General features: G+C 42.9%; 1 protein-coding gene across 2 annotated transcripts in view; it reads right to left on the minus strand.

Annotated features, from left to right (window-relative positions):
* The window catches only part of Calr3 (calreticulin 3), a 74,473-nt gene that overhangs the window by 44,131 nt on the left and 5,289 nt on the right, over positions 1–25,053 (minus strand). For both annotated transcript variants that reach the window (XM_045159063.1, XM_045159056.1), the window contains one exon: positions 1,056–1,150. In XM_045159063.1, coding sequence (XP_045014998.1) covers positions 1,056–1,150 — 95 coding nt within the window. The remainder of the gene's footprint in view (positions 1–1,055; positions 1,151–25,053) is intronic.

The following is a 25,053-nucleotide window of genomic DNA, read 5'->3' on the forward strand; positions in this document are numbered from 1 at the left end:
ATCAACCCAGTGCTTGGCAGTTGGAAATGGGAAGATAAGGAATTCAAGGTTATCCTTTACTACACAGAAAAGTTGAGGCCAACCTGGCATACATGAGCCTGTCTCAAAAAAAAAGGGGGGGGGGGCTGGACAGATGGCTTAGCGGTCAAGTGCTTGCCTGTGAAGCCTAAGGACCCTAGTTCGAGGCTCGATTCCTCAGGACCCACATTAGCCAGATGCACAAGGGGGCCCATGCGTCTGGAGTTCATTTGCAGTGGCTGCAAGCCCTGGCACACCCATTCTCTCTCTCTATCTGCCTCTTTCTCTCTCTCTCTGCCAAATAAATAAAAATAAATTTAAAAAAATGTGCAGCCGGGTATGGTAGTGCACACTTTTAATTCCAGGGAGGCAGAGGTAAGAGGGTCACCGTGAGTTCAGGGCTACCCTGAGACTACATAATGCATTCCAGGTCAGCCTGGACTAGAGTGAAACCCTATCTCAAAAAACAAAACAAGGCCTGGAGAGATGGCTTAGCAGTTAAAAGGAACTCGGTTCGATTCCCCAGGACCCATGTAAGCCAGATGGACAAGGGGGAGCATGCATCTGGAGTTCATTTGCAGTGGCTGGATGCCCTGATGCGCCCATTCTCTCTCTCTCTCCTTCCCTATTTCTGTACCTCTCTCCCCCTCTCTCATAAACAAACAAAAATAAAATATTTTTAAAAATTAATATAAGTCAGGCACAAAGGTACATATCTGGGTGTCTGAGGCAGGATGATCATTTGAGTCATAGGGTTTGAGACCAAGCTAGGCAACATAGTAAGATAAAAAGAGAGAGAGCTGGACATGGTGGTGCACACCTTTAATCCCAGCACTTCAGAGGCAGAGATAGGAGGATCACAGTGAGTTTGAGGCTACCCTGAGACTACATAGTAAATTCCAGGGTCAGCCTGGGCTACAGTGAAATGCTACCTCAAAAATAAATAAAGAAATAAATAAATAAAGAGGGGGGAAGGGAAGGGAAAAGAAAAGGAAAGGAAGGGAGTTAATTACTCATTGGAATATAAGAACATTTACCTTACATCTGATTGGTTTCTTGTTTGAATGATATTGATTCTTGAAATGTAAAATAACATGAACTTTCTTGACATCAAATCCACAAATATCGGGTCCTACAAAAAAAATAGATGATTTCAATTTTCTTCAAAAATGAATCACAATACCCTCTGCTTAGCCATTCTCCTTAAATATGTGAGGCAAAGGATATCTGGGTGTCCACAAGTAATCGGATATTCATGTGAAGATACTGAAGTAAGTGGATAGTGACCATCTCTCTCCAGTCAGGTCACTCCCATGGTCACCAGAGTCACTTTGCACACAACTGTAAAACAGCAGGGGAAAAAAAAAAAAACAGATCCAGCCAGGTGTGGTGATAAATGCCTGTGATCCAGTATTTGGGAAATGGAGGCAAGAGAACTATTAGTTCCAGGCCACCTTAGACTTCATATCAATATTCTGCTGCAAAAAAGAAAATGAACCAGGCATGGTTGTACAAGCCTTTAATTCCAGCATTTGGGAGGCAGAGATAGGAAGATCACTGTGAGTTCAAGGCCAGCCTGGACTAGAGTAAGAACTTACCTCCATAAAAAAGCCATCTAGGCCCTGATCAGCTGTCATACTCACTACCCAGAGTTTTGTAGTGAGTCCCTAACCTAGGATTTCTTTTTCTTTTCCTCCCTTCCTTCCTTCCTTCCTCCCTTCCTTCCTTCCTTCCTTTCTTTCTTTCTATTTTGTTTGTTTGTTTGTTTGTTTGAGGTAGGGTCTCACCTTAGCCCAGGCTGACCTGGAATTCACTATGTACTCTCCAGGTGGCCTCAAACTCAAGGTGATCCTCCTACTTCTGCCTCCCAAGTGCTGAGATTAAAAGCACACGCCATCACGCCATATTTTTTTTTCCCCTTTTTTGTTATCTATAGAGAGCATTCCAGTTCCAACTTTAAAACAAAAACTATGATAAATGAGCTATTAGTAAGGATGTTCATTTCCTCTGGCTTGGAGTATGCAGTTTATCTTTACTTGAAAATTGGTATTTCTCTATTCCTAAGCACCTGTCTAGTTTGAATCTTCAAGCTTCAGAGCACATTTAGAACTGACCAGAAAATCTAAGGATAAATAATAACTAATAGCAATAATAAAATATTTTCAAGTATGGTGGTGCATATAGTGGTGAACTGAAAATTCCAGGCCACCCTGAGACTACATAGTGAATTTCAGGTCAGCCTGGCCTAGAGTGAGACCCTCCCTCAAAAAACCAACAAAAAGCCAGGCATGGTGGTGCATGCCATTAATCCCAGCACTCAGGAGGCAGAGGTAGGAGGATCACTATGAGTTCAAGGTCACCTTGAGAGTACAGAATGAATTCCAGGTCAGCCTGAGCTAGAGTGAGACCCTATCTGGAAAAAAAAAATTATGTCTGCAATTGATTTTTTTCTGAAGAAACACTATAGACCCATGGCCTCCAAGCCAGGCATGGCGGTTCATGACTGTCATCCTAGTACATGGGACATAAGCAGAAGCAGGAATTCAAGGTCATACTTCAATACATATCAAGTTCAAGGTCAACCGGAGCTACATAAGACCCTATCTCAAAGGGCTAGGGAGATGGCTCAGTGGTTAATGGTAATTGCTTACAAAGCCTGCCAGCCTGGTTCAATCCTCCTAGACCCATGTAAAGCCAATGCACAAAGTAGTCAATGTATCTGGAGTTCATTTGCAGCAGCATGAGGCTTAGCATGTCCATACTCTTTCCCTCTCTCTCAATCTGTCATAAATAAATTTAAAAAAATATTTTTAGGCTGGGCATGGTGACACACACCTTTAATCCCATCACTTGGGAGGCAGAGGAAGGAGGATCATCATGAGTTCAAAGCCACCCTGAGACTACATTGTGAATTCCAGGTCAGCCTGAGAATATAGATATAGATATAGATGATATAGATAGATATAGATATAGATATAGATATAGATATGTATAGATCTTGTCTCTAAACAAACAACCACCACCAATACCACCACCCTGTAGGACTGGGGTGTAACTGGTGGTAGCGTGCTTGCCTGGCCCTAGCTTATTCCTTCCCAGCACCACATAAACCAGGTACAATGATACATGTCTGTAATCCCAGAATTTGGGAGGTTGAGGTGGAAAGTTTAGTTCAAGGTTGTTGCAGTCAGGTTCGCATTGCTGGCAGAACTCATCCAACCAAGAGCAGCACGTGAGAAAAAAAGATTTATTTTGGCTTACAGACTCGAAAGGAAGCTCCATAATGGCAGGGGAAAACGATGACATGAGCAGAGGGTGGACATCACACCCTGGCCAACATAGGGCGAATAATAGCAACAGGAGTGTGCCAAACACTAGCAAGGAGGAGCTGGCTATAACACCCATAAGCCCACCTCCAACAATATAGTGCCTCCAGGAGGCTTTAAATTCCAATTGCCATCAGCTGGGAACCTAGCAGTTGGAACACCTAACTTAATGGAGGGCACCTGAATCAAACCACCACATTCTGCCCCTGGCCACCATAAGCTGATAACTATACATGATGTAAAATGCAATGCATTTATCTAACTTTAAAAGTCCCCATAGGGGCTGGAGAGATGGCTTAGCGGTTAAGTGCTTGCCTGTGAAGTCTAAGGACCCCGGTTCGAGGCTCGGTTCCCCAGGTCCCACGTTAGCCAGATGCACAAGGGGGCGCACATATCTGGAGTTTGTTTGCAGAGGCTGGAAGCCTTGGCACGCCCATTCTCTCTCTCTCCCTCTATCTGTCTTTCTCTCTGTGTCTGTCGCTCTCAGATAAATAAATACATAAATAAAATTTTTAAAAAGTCCCCATAGTTTTAATCAATTCTAATGATGTTCATACATTCCCCATAGTCCAAGAACTTTTAACCAAAAAAATCCCTCAAAAAACCCCATAACAGCACAGAAGAAACACTCACACTGCAAAAGATGGCACTGGACATAGCAAAAAAAATATTCAACCAATACAAGATTTAAATAGGGCAAACATCAAACTCTAGCTCCAAGTCCAATAATTCAAGTCAGTGACAAATCTCCAAGTCCAATAATTCTAACCAGCAACAAGTCTCTGGAGTTCTAATTCCACCCCTCCAGCTAGGCTACTCACAGTCCTGGAAAACTTCATCTGGAGCCGGCAGCTTTCTTAGCAGCTATCTCGTGGTCCGGGCATCTCCACTGGGTCTCCAGTGCAATCCATGGTTCATCCTCAGGGTCCATCAAGTCTCCATGCAGGCATCCAGCAAACCTGCTTCACACTGCCCATGGCCGTTTCCAAAACACAAGACCACATTGCAAATTCAATGGCCCTCCCTTTCCTTCATTTCTTATACTCAATAATAGCAAGTAGGATGCCAATTTGTTAATCCAGGGGGGAATAAAGCGGACTTTGAAGAAAAGGACACTCCTTGAGCACTCAGCCCCTTCAAAACAGTCTACATTCTTCCTGTTGTCCCAGTGCAGGTCAGCTGGCCCAGTATCAAAGGTTATAATCTCTCAATTGCAGCTGAACTGGCAGCAGTTTTGGCCTAGACATTTCTTTCTGTACCATATCCCTCTGCTCACACCAGTCTGTTTCTACGCAAAGCAACCCTGCACAAGTTCTCAGGACACAGGCATAACAGCAAACCTCTCACACAAACTGTTTCTAGTCCAGTCCAAGCAAAGCTCTTTTTCACCCTCACAAACCTCACAGTCCATATTTCTTACTGCATTCAGGTCTTTCAACTCTGACCAGAATAGTCCATCAAGCTCTACTTACAGAATTGCAAAACGTTTCTTAGGCCAAGGTTTCAAATCCTTCCACATTCCTCTGGAAAATCAGCTCCAAAAGGCCAAAGCCACACACAGTCAGGTATCTAGCAGCAACACCACTCTCAGTACCAACTATTATTGTTGCAGTTAGTATGCATTGCTGACAGAAATCACCCAATTAAGAGCAGTTAGTGGGAAAAAAGATTTTTGGCTTACAGACTCGAGGGGAAGCTCCATAATGGCAGGGAGAAACAATGGCATGAGTGGACATTACCCCTGGCCAACATAAGGTGGACAATAGCAACAGGAGAGTGTGCCAAGCACCAGCAAGGGGGAGCTGGCTTTAACAGCCATAAGCCCACCCCCAACAATACATTGCCTCCAGGAGGTATTAATTCCCAAATCTCTATCAACTGGGATCCTAGCATTAGAACACCTAATTTTATGGGGGCAACTGAATCAAACCACCACAAAGGTCATCCTTGGATATATAGTATGTTCAAGACCAGCCTGAACTACATGAGATCCAGTGATCTCACACAGACACACACACACTGAATAACTAAATACAGCAAATAAAATGACTGAGTACTATTATATGTGTTGCAGTCAGGTTTGCATTGCTGGTAGAACTCCCCCAACCAACGTCTTGTGGGAAAAAAAGATGTTTATTTGGGCTTACAGGCTCGAGGGGAAGTTCTGATGGCAATGAAAATGATGACATGAGCAGAAGGTGGACATCACCCCCTGGCCAACATAAGGTGGACCATAGCAACAGGAGAGTGTGCCAAACATTGGCAAGGGGAAACTGGCTGTAACACCCATAAGCATGCCCCCAACAATACACTCCCTCCAGGAGGCATTAATTCCCAAATCTCTATCAGCTGGGAACCTAGCATTCAGAACACCTAAGTTTATAGGGGACACCTGAATCAAACCACCACAATATGTAACTAAATAATAAGAAATAATCTAGTATTGGTCTTCAGGTTAAGATGGCAGCGTAGTAGCCACACCACAGCAGCCTGAGAGGAAAAAGGCAGAAAAATAGCACAATATACTCTTCTACAGGAAAGTGAAGATGGGTAAGGAATTATTAGCTCCAGCAAAGAAACAGGAGAGACCCAGAGCTTCTAGCAACCACACAACCAGCCAGAATCTGCTCCATCTGCAACTCTGGCTTGCTGGGAAGAGCTACTCACCTTGCCTTGCCTAAGCTGACAGGAGTCACAACAGCATCATGAAGAAACCTGAAGAAGTCGGGCGTGCTGGCACACGCTGTTAATCCCAGCACTCAGGAGGCAGAAGTAGGAGAATCATAGTGGGTTCAAGGCCACTCTGAGACTACTTAGTAAATATCAGGTCAGCCTGGGCTACAGCAAGACCCTACCTCAAAAAAAGAAGTGGGGGGCTGGAGAGATGGCTTAGCGGTTAAGCGCTTGCCTGTGAAGCCTAAGGACCCCGGTTCGAGGCTCGGTTCCCCAGGTCTCATGTTAGCCAGATGCACAAGGGGGCTCACGCGTCTGGAGTTCATTTGCAGAGGCTGGAAGCCCTGGCACGCCCATTCTCTCTCTCTCCCTCTATCTGTCTTTCTCTCTGTGTCTGTCGCTCTCAAATAAATAAATAATTAAAAAAAAAAAAACTAGGCTGGAGAGATGGCTTAGCGATTAAGTCGCTTGCCTGCAAAGCCAAAGGAACTCCTAGGATTCCCTAGGACCCACGGCTGCTATGCTGCACAAGGTGGCAAATACATCTGGAGTTCCTTTTCAGTGACTGGAGGCCCTGGCATGTCCATTCATATACTCTCTCTTTCTTGCTCTCAAATAAATAAACAAAGCTGGGCGTGATGGTGCATGCCTTTAATCCTAGCACTTGGGAGACAGAGGTAGGAGGATTGCTGTGAGTTCCAGGCCACCCTGAGGCTACATAGTGAATTCCTGGTCAGCCTGGGCTAGAGTGAGATCCTATCTTGAAAAAAAACCTGAAGAAGACAACAGGAACCAGAAGAAAACAGGAAACAGCTGAATCACTCCAGAACCACTTCAGACACCCTACATAGCCTCCCCTCTCCCAACTGCCAGTATGGGGAACCACTGGAGATCTTGGGGGTTGACAAAGGATCAGAGCCACACCTTATACACACAGCATCAAGCACAGCTAAACTGAACAGCAATCCACCAGAACCAACCAGCCCAGCCTAGCCCACAGCACAAGAAAGAGGAAACCAGATAACTAGAAAACTCAAGGATTAAATTTACTCAATATGCACAAATCTGTACATTATAATACAAGAAACACAAAAAATAAAGACAATATAATTCCACCAAAAATTATTAATACATCAGAAATGACCTCCAGTGGGACTGATTTAGATGAAATGAATGACTTAGATAAAAAGAATGATAACTACATTCAAAGACGTCAAAGAAGAAAGCAGGACTTCTGGGTACGATGGTGGCATAGTAGTCACACCAAAGCAGCCTAGGGAGGGTAATAAGCAGAAAAACAGCAAAATACACTCTTCTACTGAAAAGTGAAGGTGTATAAGGAATTATCAACCACAACAAAAAAGAGAAACTCAGATCTTTTAGCAAGCAGGAAACTGGAAAGAATCTCACTGAGGCACTGGCAGCAGTGATCTGTGCACCCCCTGGGCCAAAGCAGAGCTGTAGGAGCAGAAACTGGGTGAAGGAATTTTCCACTCATACCAGCCTCCTCACAAAGTCAAGAAACCAGAAGGAGAAGACATCAGGGACAATCTGAGCATCTGCTGAAGGAGATCACAAACCAGACCAGCTGAGTAGCTCCAGTACAACTCCAGGCATCCTGCACAGCCTCCCTTCCCCCAATCACCAGGGCTGTGAACCACTGGAGAACTCACCCACCGCCTGCCCCCCAGTCAGACAGCATTTAGCACAGCTGATCAGAACACAAGATCCAGTGACCCAAGCAGCCTAACCAAGTCCACAGCAGCACAGCAGGGAGGGACTAAGGTGATCACTCAGCATTAGTGAGACTGGAATCCATCCCAAAAGGTAACACAAAGCCAGGTACATAGGCCTGCACTGGAAGTGCCCATCTCACCTTCCATGTTAGGGCAGGTTATGAGTTAGATCTGAATGATATATTCTTGGTTGATTTAACCCTTCTCAAATAACCTGCACTTTGGTGTTGACCATTGTTGCCTTTGATGTTTCCTGATTTATAGGGACTTTGTCTTTTTCTTCTTTCATTATTAGAGGCAGGGTCTGACTCACCCCAGGATGACTTGGAACCCACTTCAGACCAGAAATCTCAACCTCCCAGCTGACAGGATTAAGGGTGTGGGGCAATACCCACCCTTAGGGACTTTGGCTTTATCATATTATTGATTTGTTTTATTCCCTACTCTTGTATAAATACTCTGTGCTAGTTTTTATGGAATGTATATATTGCTTAGTTGAATTTTAGAATTTTCCAGTAAGTTGCTCCACCCAGCCTACTAGAATACTTGAATAGCAGGCAAATTCAAAACCTAACATCACTTCTGCTATTACTCTGGTAGTATAAGAGCTACACCTGGCCTTCAAACAACTATACTGAAGATATATAAAGTCAGAGTTACATGGCTAAGAACACTGCAGATAAATTTGAAAACCCAAGCATCAAATTAACTCAAGATGCAAAAATCTCTACTCTACATTATAATACAAAAACAAAAAAAAAATCAGGATAATACAATTCCATCAAAAATTAAAAATCCATCAGAAATGACCTCCAGTGAGACTGTTTTAGATGAAATGCCTAACAAAGATTTCAAAAATAATGATTGTACCTATGCTAAAAGCAATCAAAGGAATCAAAGAAGAAAACAAACTTCTGAAGGAATCCGAAGAGAACACAGGAAACCAACTTATCATTAATTTCATAATAAGGAGGTCAATATAAGACATGAATAAAGAAATAGAAATAATGAAAAAGTACCAATCAGAAATACTAGATATAGGGTTCCACAGCCATGCAAGCTAGGGGAGTGTGGAGCACAAACATCCAAGCCTGAGGCACTTGGTCCCAAGCTCCCAGGATGTGGTGAAGTGCTGCAGAACAGAGGGGGGTGTGCTCCTTCCCGAGCTCCCATGTGGAAGCGTGCACACCTCCTGGGTTTCTGTGCTTGTGGCATCCTGGCTGTCCGGGTCATGGTCTTGGGGAAGCTGGGCTTCTACTCAGGCTCACTGTGGACTCAAGCAATGCCTCCTTCAGTATAAGGCCCACTTGCTTTGAATTTTTTTAAGGCAAGAATTGTTTTTTTTGTTTTTTTTTTTTTTTATATCCCAAGGTAATACCCTCCCTCCTCCCAAAAATTCTTTTTATTTTTTATTGACAATTTCCATAACTATAGAAAAGAATTCTTGGTAATTCCCTCCCTCCCCCACTTTCCCCTTTGAAACTCCACTCTCAATCATACCCCTTCCCCCTCTCAGCCTCACTTTTATTTTGATGTCATCATATTTTCCTATTATGAGGGTCTTGTGTAGTTGTGTAGGGAGCATCAGGCACTGTGAGGTCATGGATATCCTGGCCATTTTGTATCTGGAGGAGCACATTGTAAGGAGTCCTACCATTCCTATGGTTCTTACATTCTTTCCACCACCTCTTCTGCAATGGACCCTGAGCCTTGGAAGATGTGATTGAGATATTTCAATGCTGAGCACTCCTCTGTCACTTCTTCTCAGCACCATGGTGCCTTTTGAGTCATCCCAAGGTCACCACCATCTAAAAAGTGAAGCTTCTCTAACCAAAAGTAAGAGTAGCATTAATATATGGTACTTACTGGGCATTTTCATGAACATAATATATACATTTAGCCAGACAGCAGCAGACATAACACTCCTAGGGCTCATGACTACCCCTATTGTAGGTTTTCAGTATCAGGGATGTATTCCTTCCCATGGAGTGGGCCTCCATTCCAGTTAGAGAACAGTTGGTTTCCCCCATAACAGGCATGCCCGCTGTTGCACACATTGGCTCATCTGACCTGACTGGCCAAATTTCAGGCTTGTAGTGTCCACTGTTGACTATCTCCACTGGTGATTTTTCTCTCTCCCACTTAACTGCATACAGCATAGTTTTTTTTTTTTCCCAGCTTTCTGTCAGCTGGTCTACATGGAGGAGATTTTCAGCTTAGCTCCAGCAAGAGTTCTCAGTGACCTTAAAGCCTAAGTATATGGAATCTTCAGCAACAGGGTCTTAAATCTATTTCTAGCAGGAAACCAAGAGCCTCAGCAATGGACTATAATGTTTTGGGGTCATCAGCAACCTCCCTGGCCAACAACTCACTGGAAATCCCATCCCTGGCACTGAAAATTTTATCATCTATGGTTTCTGGTTGTTCCATTGTCCAGAAAAGTAGGTTTCCATATGACTTATTTATATTCTCTTAGATTTTGATTAGCCCTCCCTCTACCTTTCCTTTACTTAATCTCTTCTCCTGCCTCACATAGGCCTTTCCAGTCCCATTAATCTGTTTTTCTACTTACAAATATATAATACCATTGTATTAAGTACTCCCTCCCTCCCTTTCTATTTCCTTTGTATTCCCTTTCTAGCTTACTGGCCTCTGCTACTGAGTTTTATTCCTACTCACATAGAATTCCAATCATTTATCCAGGCATGGTAGCACACACCTTTAATCCCAGCACGCAGGAGGCAGAGGTAGGAGGATAGCCATGAGTTCAAGGCCACCCTGAGACTACAAAGTGAATTCCAGGTCAGCCTGGGCTTGAGTGAGACCCTACCTCAAAAAAAAAAAAAAAAAAAAAAAAAAAAGAAAGCAAACTCCTGAAGGAATCCTAAGAGAACACAGGAAACAAAATTAATGAAAAAAGGAGATCGATACAAGATATGTATAAGGAGGGCTGGAGAGATGGCTTAGCAGTTGAACGCTTGCCTGTGAAGCCTAAGGACCCCGGTTCGAGGCTCGGTTCCCCAGATCCCACGTTAGCCAGATGCACAAGGGGGCGCACGTGTCTGGAGTTCGTTTGCAGAGGCTGGAAGCCCTGGCGCGCCCATTGTCTCTCTCTCCCTCTATCTGTCCTTCTCTCTGTGTCTGTCACTCTCAAATAAATTAAAAAAAAAATTTTTTAAGAAAAAAAAATGTATAAGGAAATTGAAATGCCAATCAGAAATACTAGAAACAAACCAGGATTGGTGGTGCATGCCTTTAATCCCAGCACTAGGGAGGCAGAGGCTACATAGTGAATTCCAGGTCGGCCTGAGCTAGAGTGAAACCCTTCCTCAAAACAACAACAAAAATACTGAAATGAAAAGCACAGTAAGTCAAATATAAAGCTCTGTAGAAAGTCTCACCAATGGAATGGACCAAGAAGAGTACAAAATAACCAAAGTAGAAGACCAGGTGGCAGATCTAGAACAGTCCAACAAAGAGAAAGACAAACTAATAGGAAGGTATGAATGAGATTTTCAAGATATTTCAGAAACTGAAGAGATCAAACAGAAGAATTTGGGGGGAAGTTGAATGTGGTGGCACATACATTTAATCCCAGCACTTGGGAGGCAAAGATAGTAGGATTTCCATGAGTTTGAAGCCACCCTGAAACTACATAATGAATCAACTTGGTATAGAGTGAGGATGTGTAATACATGCATTTAGTGAGACAACAGTAGGCATTACTCCTCTAGGGCTCATGACTTCCCTCACCTCCCTTACCTCAAAAAACAAAAATAATAAAAAAGAAGGAATTCAGGGGGGAATGGGGAGATATCTCAGAGGTAGAGGTTAAGGTACTTGCCCGCTATGGCTAATGACCCAGGTTTAATTCCCCAGTACTGACATAAAGCCAGATATACAAAGTGGTGCATTCATCTGGAGTTCATTTGTAGTGGCAAGGGCCCCTGGCACAACCATTCTTCTCTGTCAAATAAATAAATAAAATATGTTTTTAAGCCAGGCGTGGTGGTGCACACCTTTAATCCCAGCGCTCAGGAGGCACAGGTAGGAGGATCGCCATGAATTCAAGGCCACCCTGAGACTCCATGGTGAATTCCAGGTCAGCCTGGACTAGAGAGAGACTGAGAGGGGGACAGGATATGATGGAGAGTGAAGTTCTAAAGGGGAAAGTGGGGAGAGGAAGGGAATTACCATGGGATGTTGTTTACAATTATGGAAGTTGTCAATAAAAAAGCAAAAAAATAAAAATAAAAATAATTCAGAGTATAATAGAAGCATTTCACATTTGTAAAGGGGGGAAAGGGAGGGAATTATTATGGTTTATTGTCTATAATTATGGAAGTTGCTGATAAAAAATATAATAAAAAATTTCACTCAAAAATTATAGTAGGCATTTGAACAAATCATAGAACATAATTTCCCCCAAATAGAGAAAGAGATGCCAATATAGATACAGGAAACATTTAGAATACCAAACATGATAAACAACAGTGAACATGGCAACCATTAAGGTTGGCCAGCCAGGCCAAATAAGCCAACGGATGCAATAGTGGCATGTATGTGGTGAGGGAAACCAACTGCTCTCTACTTGTACTGGAGGCCCACTCTATGGGAGGGAATACATGCCTTGTAATGAATACCTAGTCACAAGCCTATGGCAAGGGAGGTCATGAGCCCTAGAGGAGTAACGCCTACTGTTGTCTCACTAAATGCATGTATTACACACACCAAACTCTATAAGCAATTTTCTTAACATTCATATCCACTGTATTAATGCTACTCTCAGTTTTGGTTAGAGAAACTTCTCTTTTCAGGTGGCAGTAACCATCAGGATGACTCAAAAGGCACCATAGTGCTGAGAAAAAGTTTTCAGCACTGAGACAACTCTATCACACCTTCTAAGACTTAGGGTCCACTGCAGAAGAGTTGGCAGAAAATGCTGGGCATAGTAGCACATGCCTTTAATCTCAACACTTGGACAGCAAAGGTAGGAGGATCACTGTGAGTTCAAGGCCACCCTGAGATGACATAGTGAATTCCAGGTCAGCCTGAGCTAGAGTGAAACCCTATCTAAAAAAAAAAAAAAAAAAAAAAAAAAAATAATAAGAATAATAATAATAATAATAAAAGAATTGGCAGAAAAAATGTAAAGAGCCAGAAACAAAATGGCCTGGAGGGCTGGAGAGATGACTTAGTAGTTAGGGCACTTGCCTGCAAAGCCTAAGGACCCATGTTCAACTCTCCAAATTGTATGTAAGTATGATGCACAAGGTGGCACATGTGTCTGGAGTTGGATTGCAATGGCTAGAGGCCTAGGCATGCCAATTCTGTCTTCTCTCTCTTTCTCTTGTCTGCATGCTGTCTCTCATTAAAAAGGGGGGGGGCAGGCATGGTGGTGCACACTTTTAATCCCAGCACTCAGGAGGCAGAGGACTGCTGAATTTGAGGCCACCCTGAGACTATAGTGAATTCCAGGTCAGCCTGGGGTACAGGGAGACACTACCTTGAAAAACCAAAATAAATTGATAAATGGCTTGGATATTCATGACCTCACAGTGAGAGGTACTACCTACATAAGACCATCATAATAGGAGAAAAAGATGATGACATCAAAATAAAAGTGAGACAAATTTAGAGGGGGAGGGGATATGATGTAGAGTGAATTTGTGAAGAGGAAGGTAGGGGAGGGGAGGAAATTATCATGGTTTATTGTCTATAAAACCCATAAAAAGGGCTGGAGAGATGGCTTAGCGGTTAAGCGCTTGCCTGTGAAGCCTACGGACCCCGGTTCGAGGCTCGGTTCCCCAGGTCCCACGTTAGCCAGATGCACAAGGGGGCGCACGCGTCTGGAGTTTGTTTGCAGAGGCTGGAAGCCCTGGCGCGCCCATTCTCTCTCTCTCCCTCTATCTGTCTTTCTCTCTGTGTCTGTCGCTCTCAAATAAATAAATAAAAAATTTAAAAAAAAACCCATAAAAATAATTTTAAAAACTAAAACACCAAACATATAAAACTAGCCAGGCATGGTGACACATGCCCTTAATCCAGGCACTTGGGAAACAGAGGTAGGAGGATCACTATGAGTTCAAGGCCACCCTGAGACTACATAGTGAATTCCAGGTCAGCCTGGGCTAAAGTGAGACCTTACCTCGAAAAACAAACAAAACAAAACAAAAAACCAGTTAAGAACCTATCATTACCATATTATAACTAAACTACTAAATACACAAGCCAAAGAAAATATATTGAAAGCAGTAAGAGAAAAACATCAAGTTACGTATATAGGCTAATAGCAGAATACTCAACAAACTTAAAAGTGATATGGGCTAGGAATGATGTATTCCAAATTCTGAAAGATAGCAACTGTCAACCAAGATTACTATTATCAGCAAAGCTATCCATCATAATTGATGGAAAATAAGGACATTTCACAATAAAAACAGGCTAAAGGAATATATAACCACTAAGCCAGCTCTACAGAAAAAACCTGAAGGAACTCTTCACACTGAAGAGAAAAAAATAGCATTTGCATGAGAAAACAGGAAAAAATAAACCATATTCAAATAACAGTGTGTACAAGAGAGTAAAGGAAAACCAAGAAGCACTACAAAACAAGAAGAATGGCAAGAATAAATGCATATCTTTCAATAATAACTCTTTTTTTTTTTTTTTTAGGGTCTTGCTCTAGCCAAGGCTGACCTGGAATTCACTCTGTAGTCTCAGGGTGACTTCGAACTCATGGTGATCCTCCTACCTCTGCTGCCCGAATGCTGTGATTAAAGGCATGCACCACCACACCTGGCTTAATATTAACTCTTAATATCAATGGACTCAATGCCCCAACCAAAAGACACAGGCTTGTAGACTGGATTAAAAGGCAGGATCCTTCTGTTTGTTGCCTCCAAGAACCTCACTTCTCCATAAAATACAGACACAATCTTAGGGTGAAAAGATTAGAAACAGTATTTCAAGCAAATGGGCCTAGGAAACAAGCAGATGTTGGCATCTGACAGGATATATTTAGGAAATTAGGAAAGATAAAGAAGCACACTTCATATTAATTAAATGAACAATTCAACAGAAAGACATTATAATTCAATATAATTTTTTTTTGAGGTAGGGTCTCACTCTAGCACAGGCTGACCTGGAATTCACTATGTAATCTCAGGGTGGCCTCAACCTCATGGCAATCCTCCTACCTCTGCCTCCCGAATGATGGCATTAAAGGCATGCACCACCACACCCAGCTAAGACATTACAATTCTAAACATATACACATCTAACATTGGGGCTCCCAATTTCATCATACAAACACTGCTAGACTTAAGGTCACAGATAACAGTATGTACCATTGTAGTGGGTGACTTCAATACCCCACTATCTTAAATTGACAGGTCAACCCGTTAAAAAAAAAAAAATTGAGAAGCATCTGGATTAAATGATATTGTAGAACAAATAGACCTAAAAAGGTATCTACAGAACAATCCATCCAAATGCTGCAGAATACACATTCTTTTCAGCAGCATGTGGAACATTCTCTTTTGGACCCAAAGCAAATCTTAAAGTACAGGAAAATTGAAATAATTTCTTGCACTCTATCTGATCACAATGGGATTAATCAGCAAGATAAACTATAGAGTATACACAAAAATCATGGAAACTAAATAGTACACTACTAAATGAGTGGGTCACTGAAGAAATCAAGTAGGAAAACAAAAAATTCATAGACTCTTGGGCCTGGAGGGATGGCTTGGTGGTTAAGGCATTTGCCTGCAAAGTCAAAGGATCTAGGTTTGATTCCCCAGGACCCACGTTGGCCAGATGCACAAGGGGGCGCACCACGTCAATTCGTTTGCGGTGAGGCCCTGGTACACCCACTAATTCTCTTTCTCTTTCTCTGTCAAATAAATAAATAAGTAAAAATAAAACACTAAAATATTTCATAGAGGGCTGGAGGGAAAGCTTAACAGTTAAGGCATTTGTCTGCAAAGCCAAAGAACCCAGTTTTGATTCCCCAGGACCCATGTAAGCCAGATGCACAAGGGGGCGCACATGTCTGGAGTTTGTTTGTGGTAGCTAGAGCCCTGTCATGCCCATTCTTTCTCTCCCTCTCTTTCTCCCTCTTTCTCTGTCAAATAAATAAATAAATAAAAATAAAATATTAAAAAAATTCATAGACTCAAATGGTGAAGATAGCAAAACATATCAAAACCTATGGGACACAATGAAGGCAGTCCTAAGAGGGAAACTTATAGCTTTAAGTGCCTATATCAAGAAATTAGCCGGGCATGCTGGCATATGCCTTTAATCCCATCACTTGGGAGGCAGAGGTAGGAGGATTGCTGTGAGTTCGAGGCCACCCTAAAAACTACATAGTGAATTCCAGATCATCCTGGGCTAGAGTGAGACCCTACCTCAAAAAAAAGAAAGAAAGAGAGAGAGAAAGAAAGAAATTGGAGGGCTGAGCCTGCCATGATGACACACGTCTTTATTTATTTATTTAGGTTTATTGCTGCTCAATTCACAATAGCTGGGAAATGGAACCAGCCTAGATGCCCCTCAACTGATGAGTGGACAATGAAGATGTGGCACATTTACACAATGGAGTTCTATTCAGCAGTAAAGAAAAATGAAGTTATGAAATTTTCAGGAAAATGGATGGATATGGAAAGGATCATGCTTAGTGAGGTAACCCAGGCCCAGAAAGTCAAACATCACATGTTCTCTCTCATATGTGGATCCTACCTACAAATGATTGGATTTCTATGTGAGTATGAAGAAAACACAGTAGGAGCTGGGTGTGGTGGTGCATGCCTTTAATCCCAGCACTCGGGAGGCAGAGGTAGGAGGATCTCTGAGAGTTCGAGGCCACCCTGAGACTACATAGTGAATTCCAGGTCAGCCTGAGCCAGAGTGAGACCCTACCTCGAAAAACCAAAAAAAAAATAGAAAACACAGTAGGAGAAGCCAGTAAGCTAGAAAGAAGAGATAAAGGAAATAGAAAGGAGGGGGACTTAATAGGATGATATTGTATACATGTAAGTAGAAGAACAGATTAATGGGGGCGAAAAGGCCTAAGTGAAGCCAGGGGAAGAGATTGAGTAAAGGAAAGCTGAAGGGAGGGTTAATCAAAATCTAAGAGGATATAAATAATTTATATGGAAACCTACTCTTTTGGACAATGTAACACTCAGGAGCTATAGATAGATTGTTATTAGAAAGTTTTCAGGGCTGGGCGTGGTGGCGCACGCCTTTAATCCCAGCACTCGGGAGGCAGAGGTAGGAGGATTGCCGGGAGTTCAAGGCCACCCTGAGACTCCATAGTGAATTCCAGGTCAGCCTGGGCTAGAGTGTGACCCTATCTCGAAAAAAAAAAAAAAAAAAAGTTTTCAGTGCCAGGGATGGGATACCTTCCAGTGAGCTATTGGCCAGGGATGCCCCTGATGTCCCCAAAACATTACAGGCCATTGCCCATGCCCTTAGTTTCCCACCAGGAATAGATGGTAAGACCCTATTGCTGAAGACACTACATACTTGGGCTGCAAGGTCACTGAAAAACCCTGCTGGAACTGAGTTGAAAACCTCATCCATGTAGATCAGCTAACAGAATCCTGGAAAAAGCCATGCTGCATGCAGTTCAATAGGAGAGGTAGAAGTCCCTCATGAAGATACTTAACAGTGGACACTGCAAGTCTTATATTTGGCCAGCCAGGCCAAATGAGCCAACAGGTGCTATAGTGGCATGTCTGTTATGGGGGAAACCAACTGCCCTCTAATTGGACTGGAGGCCTGCTCCATAGGAGGGAATATATCCATGATACTGAAAAACTACAACAGGGTTAGTCATGAGCCCTAGGGGTGTAACATCTGCTGCTGTCTGGCTAAATGTATATACTATGCTTATCAAACTGCCCAGTAAGCACTTCTCTTAATGTTCATACCCATATATTAATGCTACTCTCACTTTTGATTAGAGCAGCTTCTCTTTTCAGATGGCAGTGGCCTTGGGATGACTCAGAAGGCACCACAGTGCTGAGAAGTGACAGAGGAGTGTTCAGCACTGAAATATCTCTATCACACCTTCCAAGGCTCAGGGTCCATTGTAGAAGAGGTTGTGGAATGAATGTAAGAGCCAAAGGAAGGGTAAGACTCCTTACAATGTGCTCCTCCAGACACAAAATAGCCTGGATATCCATGACCTCACAGTGCCTGAGAGCATCATAATAGGAGGAAAAGATGATGACATCAAAATGAAAGTCTAATTGAAAGTGGAAGGGGATATGATGGAGAGTGGAGTTTCAAAGGGGAAAGCGGGGGAGGGAGGGAATTACCATAATATATTGTTAACAATTATGAAAAATTTCAATAAAAAATGTTAAATCAATTAGAAAAAAAAAAAGACTACACCAGCTGGGTGTGGTGGCACATGCCTTTAATCCCAACACTAGGGAGGCAGTGGTAGGAGGATCACCATGATTTCAAAGCCACCCAGAGGTTACATAGTGAATTCCAGGTCAGCCTGAACTACAGTGAAACCTTCCCTGAAAAAACAAAACTATACTAAACAAAAAACCTATGTCAGGGTAGGTCATAAGTCCTAAGGGAATAATGCCTGCTATTATCTGGCTAAATGCATCTATTATGCTCACCCAACTGCCCTGTAAGCATTCAGCCTGGGCTAGAGTGAGACCCTACACCTAAGAACCAAAAAAAAAAAAAAAAAGTTACCATAAAGGCTGGGTGTGACGGCCTGAAACTACGATGTGAATTCCAGGTCATCCTGGGTTAGAGCGAGACCCTACCTCAGGAAAAAAAAAAAAAAAGTCACCATAGTGCTGAGAATAAATGACAGTAGAGTATTCAGCACTGAGACATCTCTATCACACCTTTCAAGGCTCAGAGTCCATTGCAGAAGTGGTGGCAGAAAGAATGTAAGAGCTGGGCTGTAGAGATGGCTTAACAGTTAAGGCACTTGCCTATGAAGCCTAAGGACCGAAGTTCAATTCTCCATGACCCACATAAGCCAGATGTGCAAGGTGACACATGAGTCTGAGGTTCATTTGCAGCAGCTAGAGGCCCTGATGCACACATTCTTTCTTTCTCTGTTTTTTTTTCTCTCTCTCTGCCTCTTTCTCAAAATAAAAATAAAAATAAAAATAAAAATAAAAATAAAAATAAAAATAAAAATAAAGAAGTGCTTACAGTGCACTCATCCAGACACAAAATGGTAGCCTGGAATCCATGACCTCACAGTGCCTGGCACTACCTACATCATAAATAGGATGAAAAGATGATGACATCAAAATAAAAGAGATATGTATTGAGAGGGGGAGGGGATATGATTGAAGAAAGATTTTTGAGGAGGGAAGTGGGTTGGGGGGAATTATCATGGTTAATTGTCTATGATTTTAGAAACTATCAATAAAAAGATTTTTAAAAACCTAGTATCTGGTAAAGAGAAAAGAGGACTGAGGAGATGGCCTCCAGCCACTGTACTTGTACTCCAGATGTGTGTGCCACCTAGTGTGTACGTGCGACCTTGTGAGCGCGTGTCACCTTGTGTGTCTGGCTTACATGAGACCTGGAGAGTCAAACATGAGTTCTTAGACTTGCCACTAAGCCATCTCTCCAGCCTCCTTTATGTTTTTAAAATTCTGATTCTAGGGTTGTAGGTGTAGCTCAGTGGTAGAGCCCTTGTCAAGCATGCTCAGGGCCCTAGACTCAACATTGCAAAAATAATAACAGCAATATGAAGAATGAATTATAATTCTAAGTAGCATTATGAGTTGGATGATGTGGTTTGCCAGTAAGCCCAACACACTCATGAAGCTGTGGCAAGAGAATTGCTACAAGTTCAAGGCCAACCTGGATTACATAGTAAGTTTTAGACAGTTTGGGCTAAAAATACAAAACGGGGGCTGGAGAGATGATTTAGCATTTAAGCCACTTGCCTAAAAATCCAAAGGACCCCGGTTTGATTCCCCAGGACCCACAAAAGCGAGATACATAAGGTGGCCCATGCATCTGGAGTTTGTTTGTTGTGGCTGGAGGTCCTGGTGTGCCCATTCTCTTCCTCTGTCTGTCTGTCTGTCTCTCTCTCAAATAAATAAATAACAGGGTAGGCTGGGTACGGTGACACATGCTTTTAATCCCAGCACTTGGGAGGCAGAGGTAGGAGGATCATTGTGAGTTCACAGCTACCCTGAGACTACTGAGTGAATTCCAGGTCAGTCTGGGCTAGAACAGGACCCTACTTTAAAAAAAAAAAACAAAAAACAGGGTGGGAGAGATGCTTCAGTGGCTAAGGTGCTTGCCTACAAAGCCAAAGGACCCAGGTTCAATTTTCCAATACCCATGTGAGCCATATGGACAGGGTAGAATATGCATTTGTTCATTTGTAGTGGCTGGAGGGCACTGGTACACCCATTCTTCCTCTCTCTCTCAATCTCTTTTTCTTTCTTTGCCTTTTTTGTTGTTGTTTGTTTTTGTGGTAGGGTTTCACTCTAGCTCAGCGATCCTCCTACCTCTGCCTCCCAAGTGCTGGGACTAAAGGTATGCACCACCACACCCAGTTTTCTTTCTCTTTTTCTATCTGTTGTTTCTCTTTCTCCTCTCCCATATAACAAATAAATAAAATATATCCATAAAAATGAATTGCTGAGTAACATTATGGCCAGCAGTACAGCTAAGCCTGGAATTGCCCAGCTGAATTCACAGATAGGCAAGAAACAACCAGATGAGGAGGAAATATCTTGCAAGTCATCCACATCAGCAGAGGAAAGACTTTGAAAGGATGTCTCTCCAAAGTTGGATGCTAGTTGGGTATCTTAAATGGACCTTCACTTTGAAATGTTTTAAATTCATGGACTACAGTTACATCTATTTCAAGGTGGTCCCTTGTTCAGTACAAGCACAACTCACTATGTAGCTGAGGCAGCCCTTGAACTCTTGATACTCTTGCTTCCATCTTCTAAGTACTGGGGTGACAGACATGCACTACCACACCTGGATACACATAAATTTGGGTGTTTTGTTGCATATGTGTGTGTGATACACATACATGTTCATTCATATGAGTGTGACGCATGTGTGTTTGTGTGGAGGCCAGAAGTTGAAACCAGGTGTGTGGCCCTCCATTGTTCTCCCTTTATTTTACTGAGACAGGGTCTCTCACTTGAGTCCAGAGCTCATTGATTCAGCTAGTCTAGCTAGTCAGCTTTCCCTGGGGATCTCTGTCTCCACCATTGGGGATCTGGGGGTGAGGGGAGATAGTCTCAGCATTTATGCCATACCCAGCAGTTAGGCCATACCCAGCATTTTACAGGAGTGCTGGGATCCCAACTTAGTTCTCTTGCTTGTGCATCCAGCACTTTAAACATGAACCCATCTCCCCAACCCCTCTGCAACCCAAGGCTGTACCACTGAGCTAAACCTTCAGTACAAGCGTAAATTTCAATCCAAACATTCCTGGTGTTGGGAGACATTTAATATAATCCACTTGGGCTACAGAGATGGTTCCATGGTTATAAGGGCTTGCTTGCAAAGCCTGACAGCCCAGGTTCAATTCTTCAGTACCCATTTGGCAGATGTATAAAATGGCATATGAATCTGGAGTTCACGTGGCAAGAGACCCTTAGTGTGACCATTCTCTACCTCTCTCTGCATGCAAATAAATAAAAATACAAACTCCAAAGCTGGCTGTAGTGGTGCATGCCTTTAATCCCAATACTCAGGAGGCAGAGGTAGGATTCCAAGTCAGTCTGGGATAGAGCAAGACCTTATCTCAAAAAAAAACATCATGGGGGGCTGGAGAGATGGCTTAGCGGTTAAGGCGCTTGCCTGCAAAGCCAGAGGACCTAGGTTCTATTCCCCAGGACCCACATAAGCCAGATGCACAAGGTGGTGCACGTGTCTGGAGCTCATTTGTAGCAGCTAGAGGCCCTCGCCATCCATTCTCTCTCTAACTGACTCTCTGTCTCTCTCAAATAAATAAATAAAAACAAAATATTTAAAAAAAAAAAAAAACATCATGGGCTGGAGAGATGGCTTAGTGGTTAAGCACTTGCCTGTGAAGCCTAAGGACCCCGGTTCAAGGCTCGATTCCCCAGGGCCCACGTTAGCCAGATGCACAAGGGGGCGCACACATCTGGAATTCGTCTGCAGTGGCTGGAGGCCCTGGTGCACCCATTCTCTCTCTTTCTCTCTCTCTCTCTCTCCCTCTTTCTCTGTCTGTTGTTTTCAAATAAATAAATAAAAATAAACCAAAATAAATTTTAAAAAAACATCATTTTTTTTCTTGACACAATGAAATTTGAAAAAAAATGGTTGAGCTTGGAACAGATCATTCTCAGTGAACACACCCAATCACAAAAAGGTAATCATTGCATGGTCTCACTCATCTGTGGCTCCTAACCTGAATCTTCCCAAGATGCTGACATACCTAATAAACATCTCAAGGACTGGACAATAGGGAGGGTAAGGGTGGGGGGGGACACACAACTGGACCCAAATGACAATGGTACCATAAAAATCTATATCCTGAAAGATAGACTAAAAGGTTGAACCTCCATCATTAGAGGGAACACCTGAATCAAGGGTGCTGGAGAGAGTATGATAAAGACTAACCTTAATTTTCTGTTTCTCTCTCTCTTCTCTCTTTCTCTTTTATATTACTTACCTTTTTCCTCCTTCTTTTCTCTTGGCACTGGCCTGTAACTCCCAGTACCAGTATGCGGTTAACATCCATAATGAGCTGTTGATCAGTGAGAACTACAAGGTTTCCCAAAAGAAGACAGATTTCTGCCAGAGTACTTGATGACCCACTAAAAGTTAAAGGTAAGATCCTACTGCCGAAGACACCATATGCTGTTAGTATGGAACATACAGTGACCTGACTGGAATGGAAGAGAGTCAGTCCCCAGACAGTTAGCTCGTCTGGTGCCAGAAGGTGCTATCTGAGTGACTGGGGGAAAATGGCCAACATCTGTCCAAGCAACTTGTGATCTAAGCTACTCAGCAGCAAACAACCTGATGTGATGCTCACACAAGTACAATAATGGCACACAGCCATGGTGGGCAACCAATTGCTCTTGAATTGGCTAACGGATCCACTCAGTGGAACTGAACCCATAGCTGGAACTGGGAAACAAGTCAGAGCCGTATCCAAAAAACAAGCCCATTCTCCAATATCAAGCTCCCACCAATCATGGGCTACAAGAAGGTCCACACCTATTAAATTCTCTCTAAAATAATAATGGTTATCCCATTTATCTGGTGCTGACTTCATTCCCCATTGCTTCTCTTTTTCAAATGGATGCAGAACCTGAGGAGAAAATCAGCCCATCTCACCTCACCAGGGCCCCAGCTGAAACCACAGAGTAATTGGGGAAATGAGCAAGAGTGCTGCTTTCTTGGTGAACCTGGTACCAGCACAAGGGTGAAGGAGATAGATGCAGAGAACAGTCAACTCCTACCAAACTAGAGATCCAGAGACACAGAGGCTCTCAAGACCTCATCACTGAAGTAGACTTAAAATGATCTCAACATGGCTCAGGGAATTTCATGGAAGAGGGGTCAGAAAGATTGTTAGAGCCACAAGTTTGGACATTGTGCCTTACCCATAACTGATGGCTAACCCCACAATGAACGACCCACAATCTCCAATGAGAAGGGTCCCTTCAGAGCGGGGAGGACAGGGAGGAGGCTAATGATGGTACCAACATGGCTGTATACACACTGTGTATATAATTAATATAAAAAATATTTTCAGGCTGGAGAGATGGCTTAGCGGTTAAACGCTTGCCTGTGAAGCCTAAGGACCCCGGTTGGAGGCTCGGTTCCCCAGGTCCCACGTTAGCCAGATGCACAAGGGGGTGCACGTGTCTGGAGTTCATTTGCAGTGGCTGGAAGTCCTGGTGCGCCCATTCTCTCCCTCTCCCTCTATCTGTCTTTCTCTCTGTGTCTGTCGCTCTCAAATAAATAAATAAAAAATGAACAAAAAATATTTTAAAAAATAATAAAAATATTTTCTTTTTTTGAGTTTTAAAAAATTTTATTTTATTTTATTTTTTCTCAATTTTTTTAAATTTTAAATTTTTATTAACATTTTCCATGATTATAAAAAAAATCCCATGGTAATTCCCTCCCTCCCCCCCCCCTGTAAAAAATATTTTCTTGGGCTGGGGAGATGGCTTAGTGGTTAAGCACTCGCCTGTGAAGCCTAAGGACCCTGGTTCGAGGCTCGATTCCCCAAGACCCACGTTAGCCAGATGCACAAGGGGGCGCACGCATCTGGAGTTCATTTGCAGTGGCTGGAAGCCCTGGCACGCCCATTCTTTCTCTCTCTCTCTCTTTCTCTCTCTTTCGCTCTCAAGTAAATACAAATAAAAATAAAAATATTTTCTTGCCAGGCATGGTGGCGCAGGCCTTCAATCCCAGCACTCAGGAGGCAAAGGTAGGAGGATTGCTGTGAATTTGAGGCCACCCTGAGATTACATAGTGAATTCCAGGTCAGACTGGGCTACAGGGAAGCCCTACCTCCAATAAAACTAATAATAATAATAATAATAATAATAATAATAATATAGGGCTGGAGAGATGGCTTAGTGGTTAAGTGCTTGCCTGTGAAGCCTAAGGACCCCGGTTCGAGGCTCAATTCCCCAGGACCCACGTTAGCCAGATGCACAAGGGGGCGCACGCATCTGGAGTTTGTTTGCAGTGACTGGAGGCCCTGGTGCTCTCTCTCTCTGTCTCTGTCTCTGCCTCTTTCTCCCTCTGTCTGTAGCTCTCAAATAAAAATTAAAAAAAAATAATAATATAATCCGCAGGTCCATGAACATAAAATTTTCTTTAAAGAGCCAGGTAGTAAGGATGTGACTACATGATCTTTATAGCAATAACAGCTTGGCCATAGCACATGGAAAGGAACACAGTGAGCTTGTGTCCCATGAATACCTGATTTTTGGACACAGAAATTAAGCATGCACATGATTTTTTTTCTGTCTTGTCTTAAAAAAAAAAAAAAAAAAGACACGGGATCTTTCCACGTAACATAGGCTGGCCTAGAACTCTTGATCCTCCTTGTGTGAACCTCTCAAGTGTTGGGATGAAAGGCATGTTGCCACCATACCTGCCCACTGCTTTTATTTATTTTGTTTTGTTTTGTTGTTTGTTTGTTTTCAAGCAGAGAGAGATGAACAGTGAAAATAGGCATGCCAGGGCCTTCTGCCACTGCAAATGGGCTCCAGATGAATGCGCCACTTTGTGCATCTGGTTTTATTTGGGTCCAGGGGAATCAAACT

Source organism: Jaculus jaculus, chromosome 1, assembly GCF_020740685.1.
Source record: "Jaculus jaculus isolate mJacJac1 chromosome 1, mJacJac1.mat.Y.cur, whole genome shotgun sequence".
NCBI lineage: Eukaryota > Metazoa > Chordata > Mammalia > Rodentia > Dipodidae > Jaculus > Jaculus jaculus.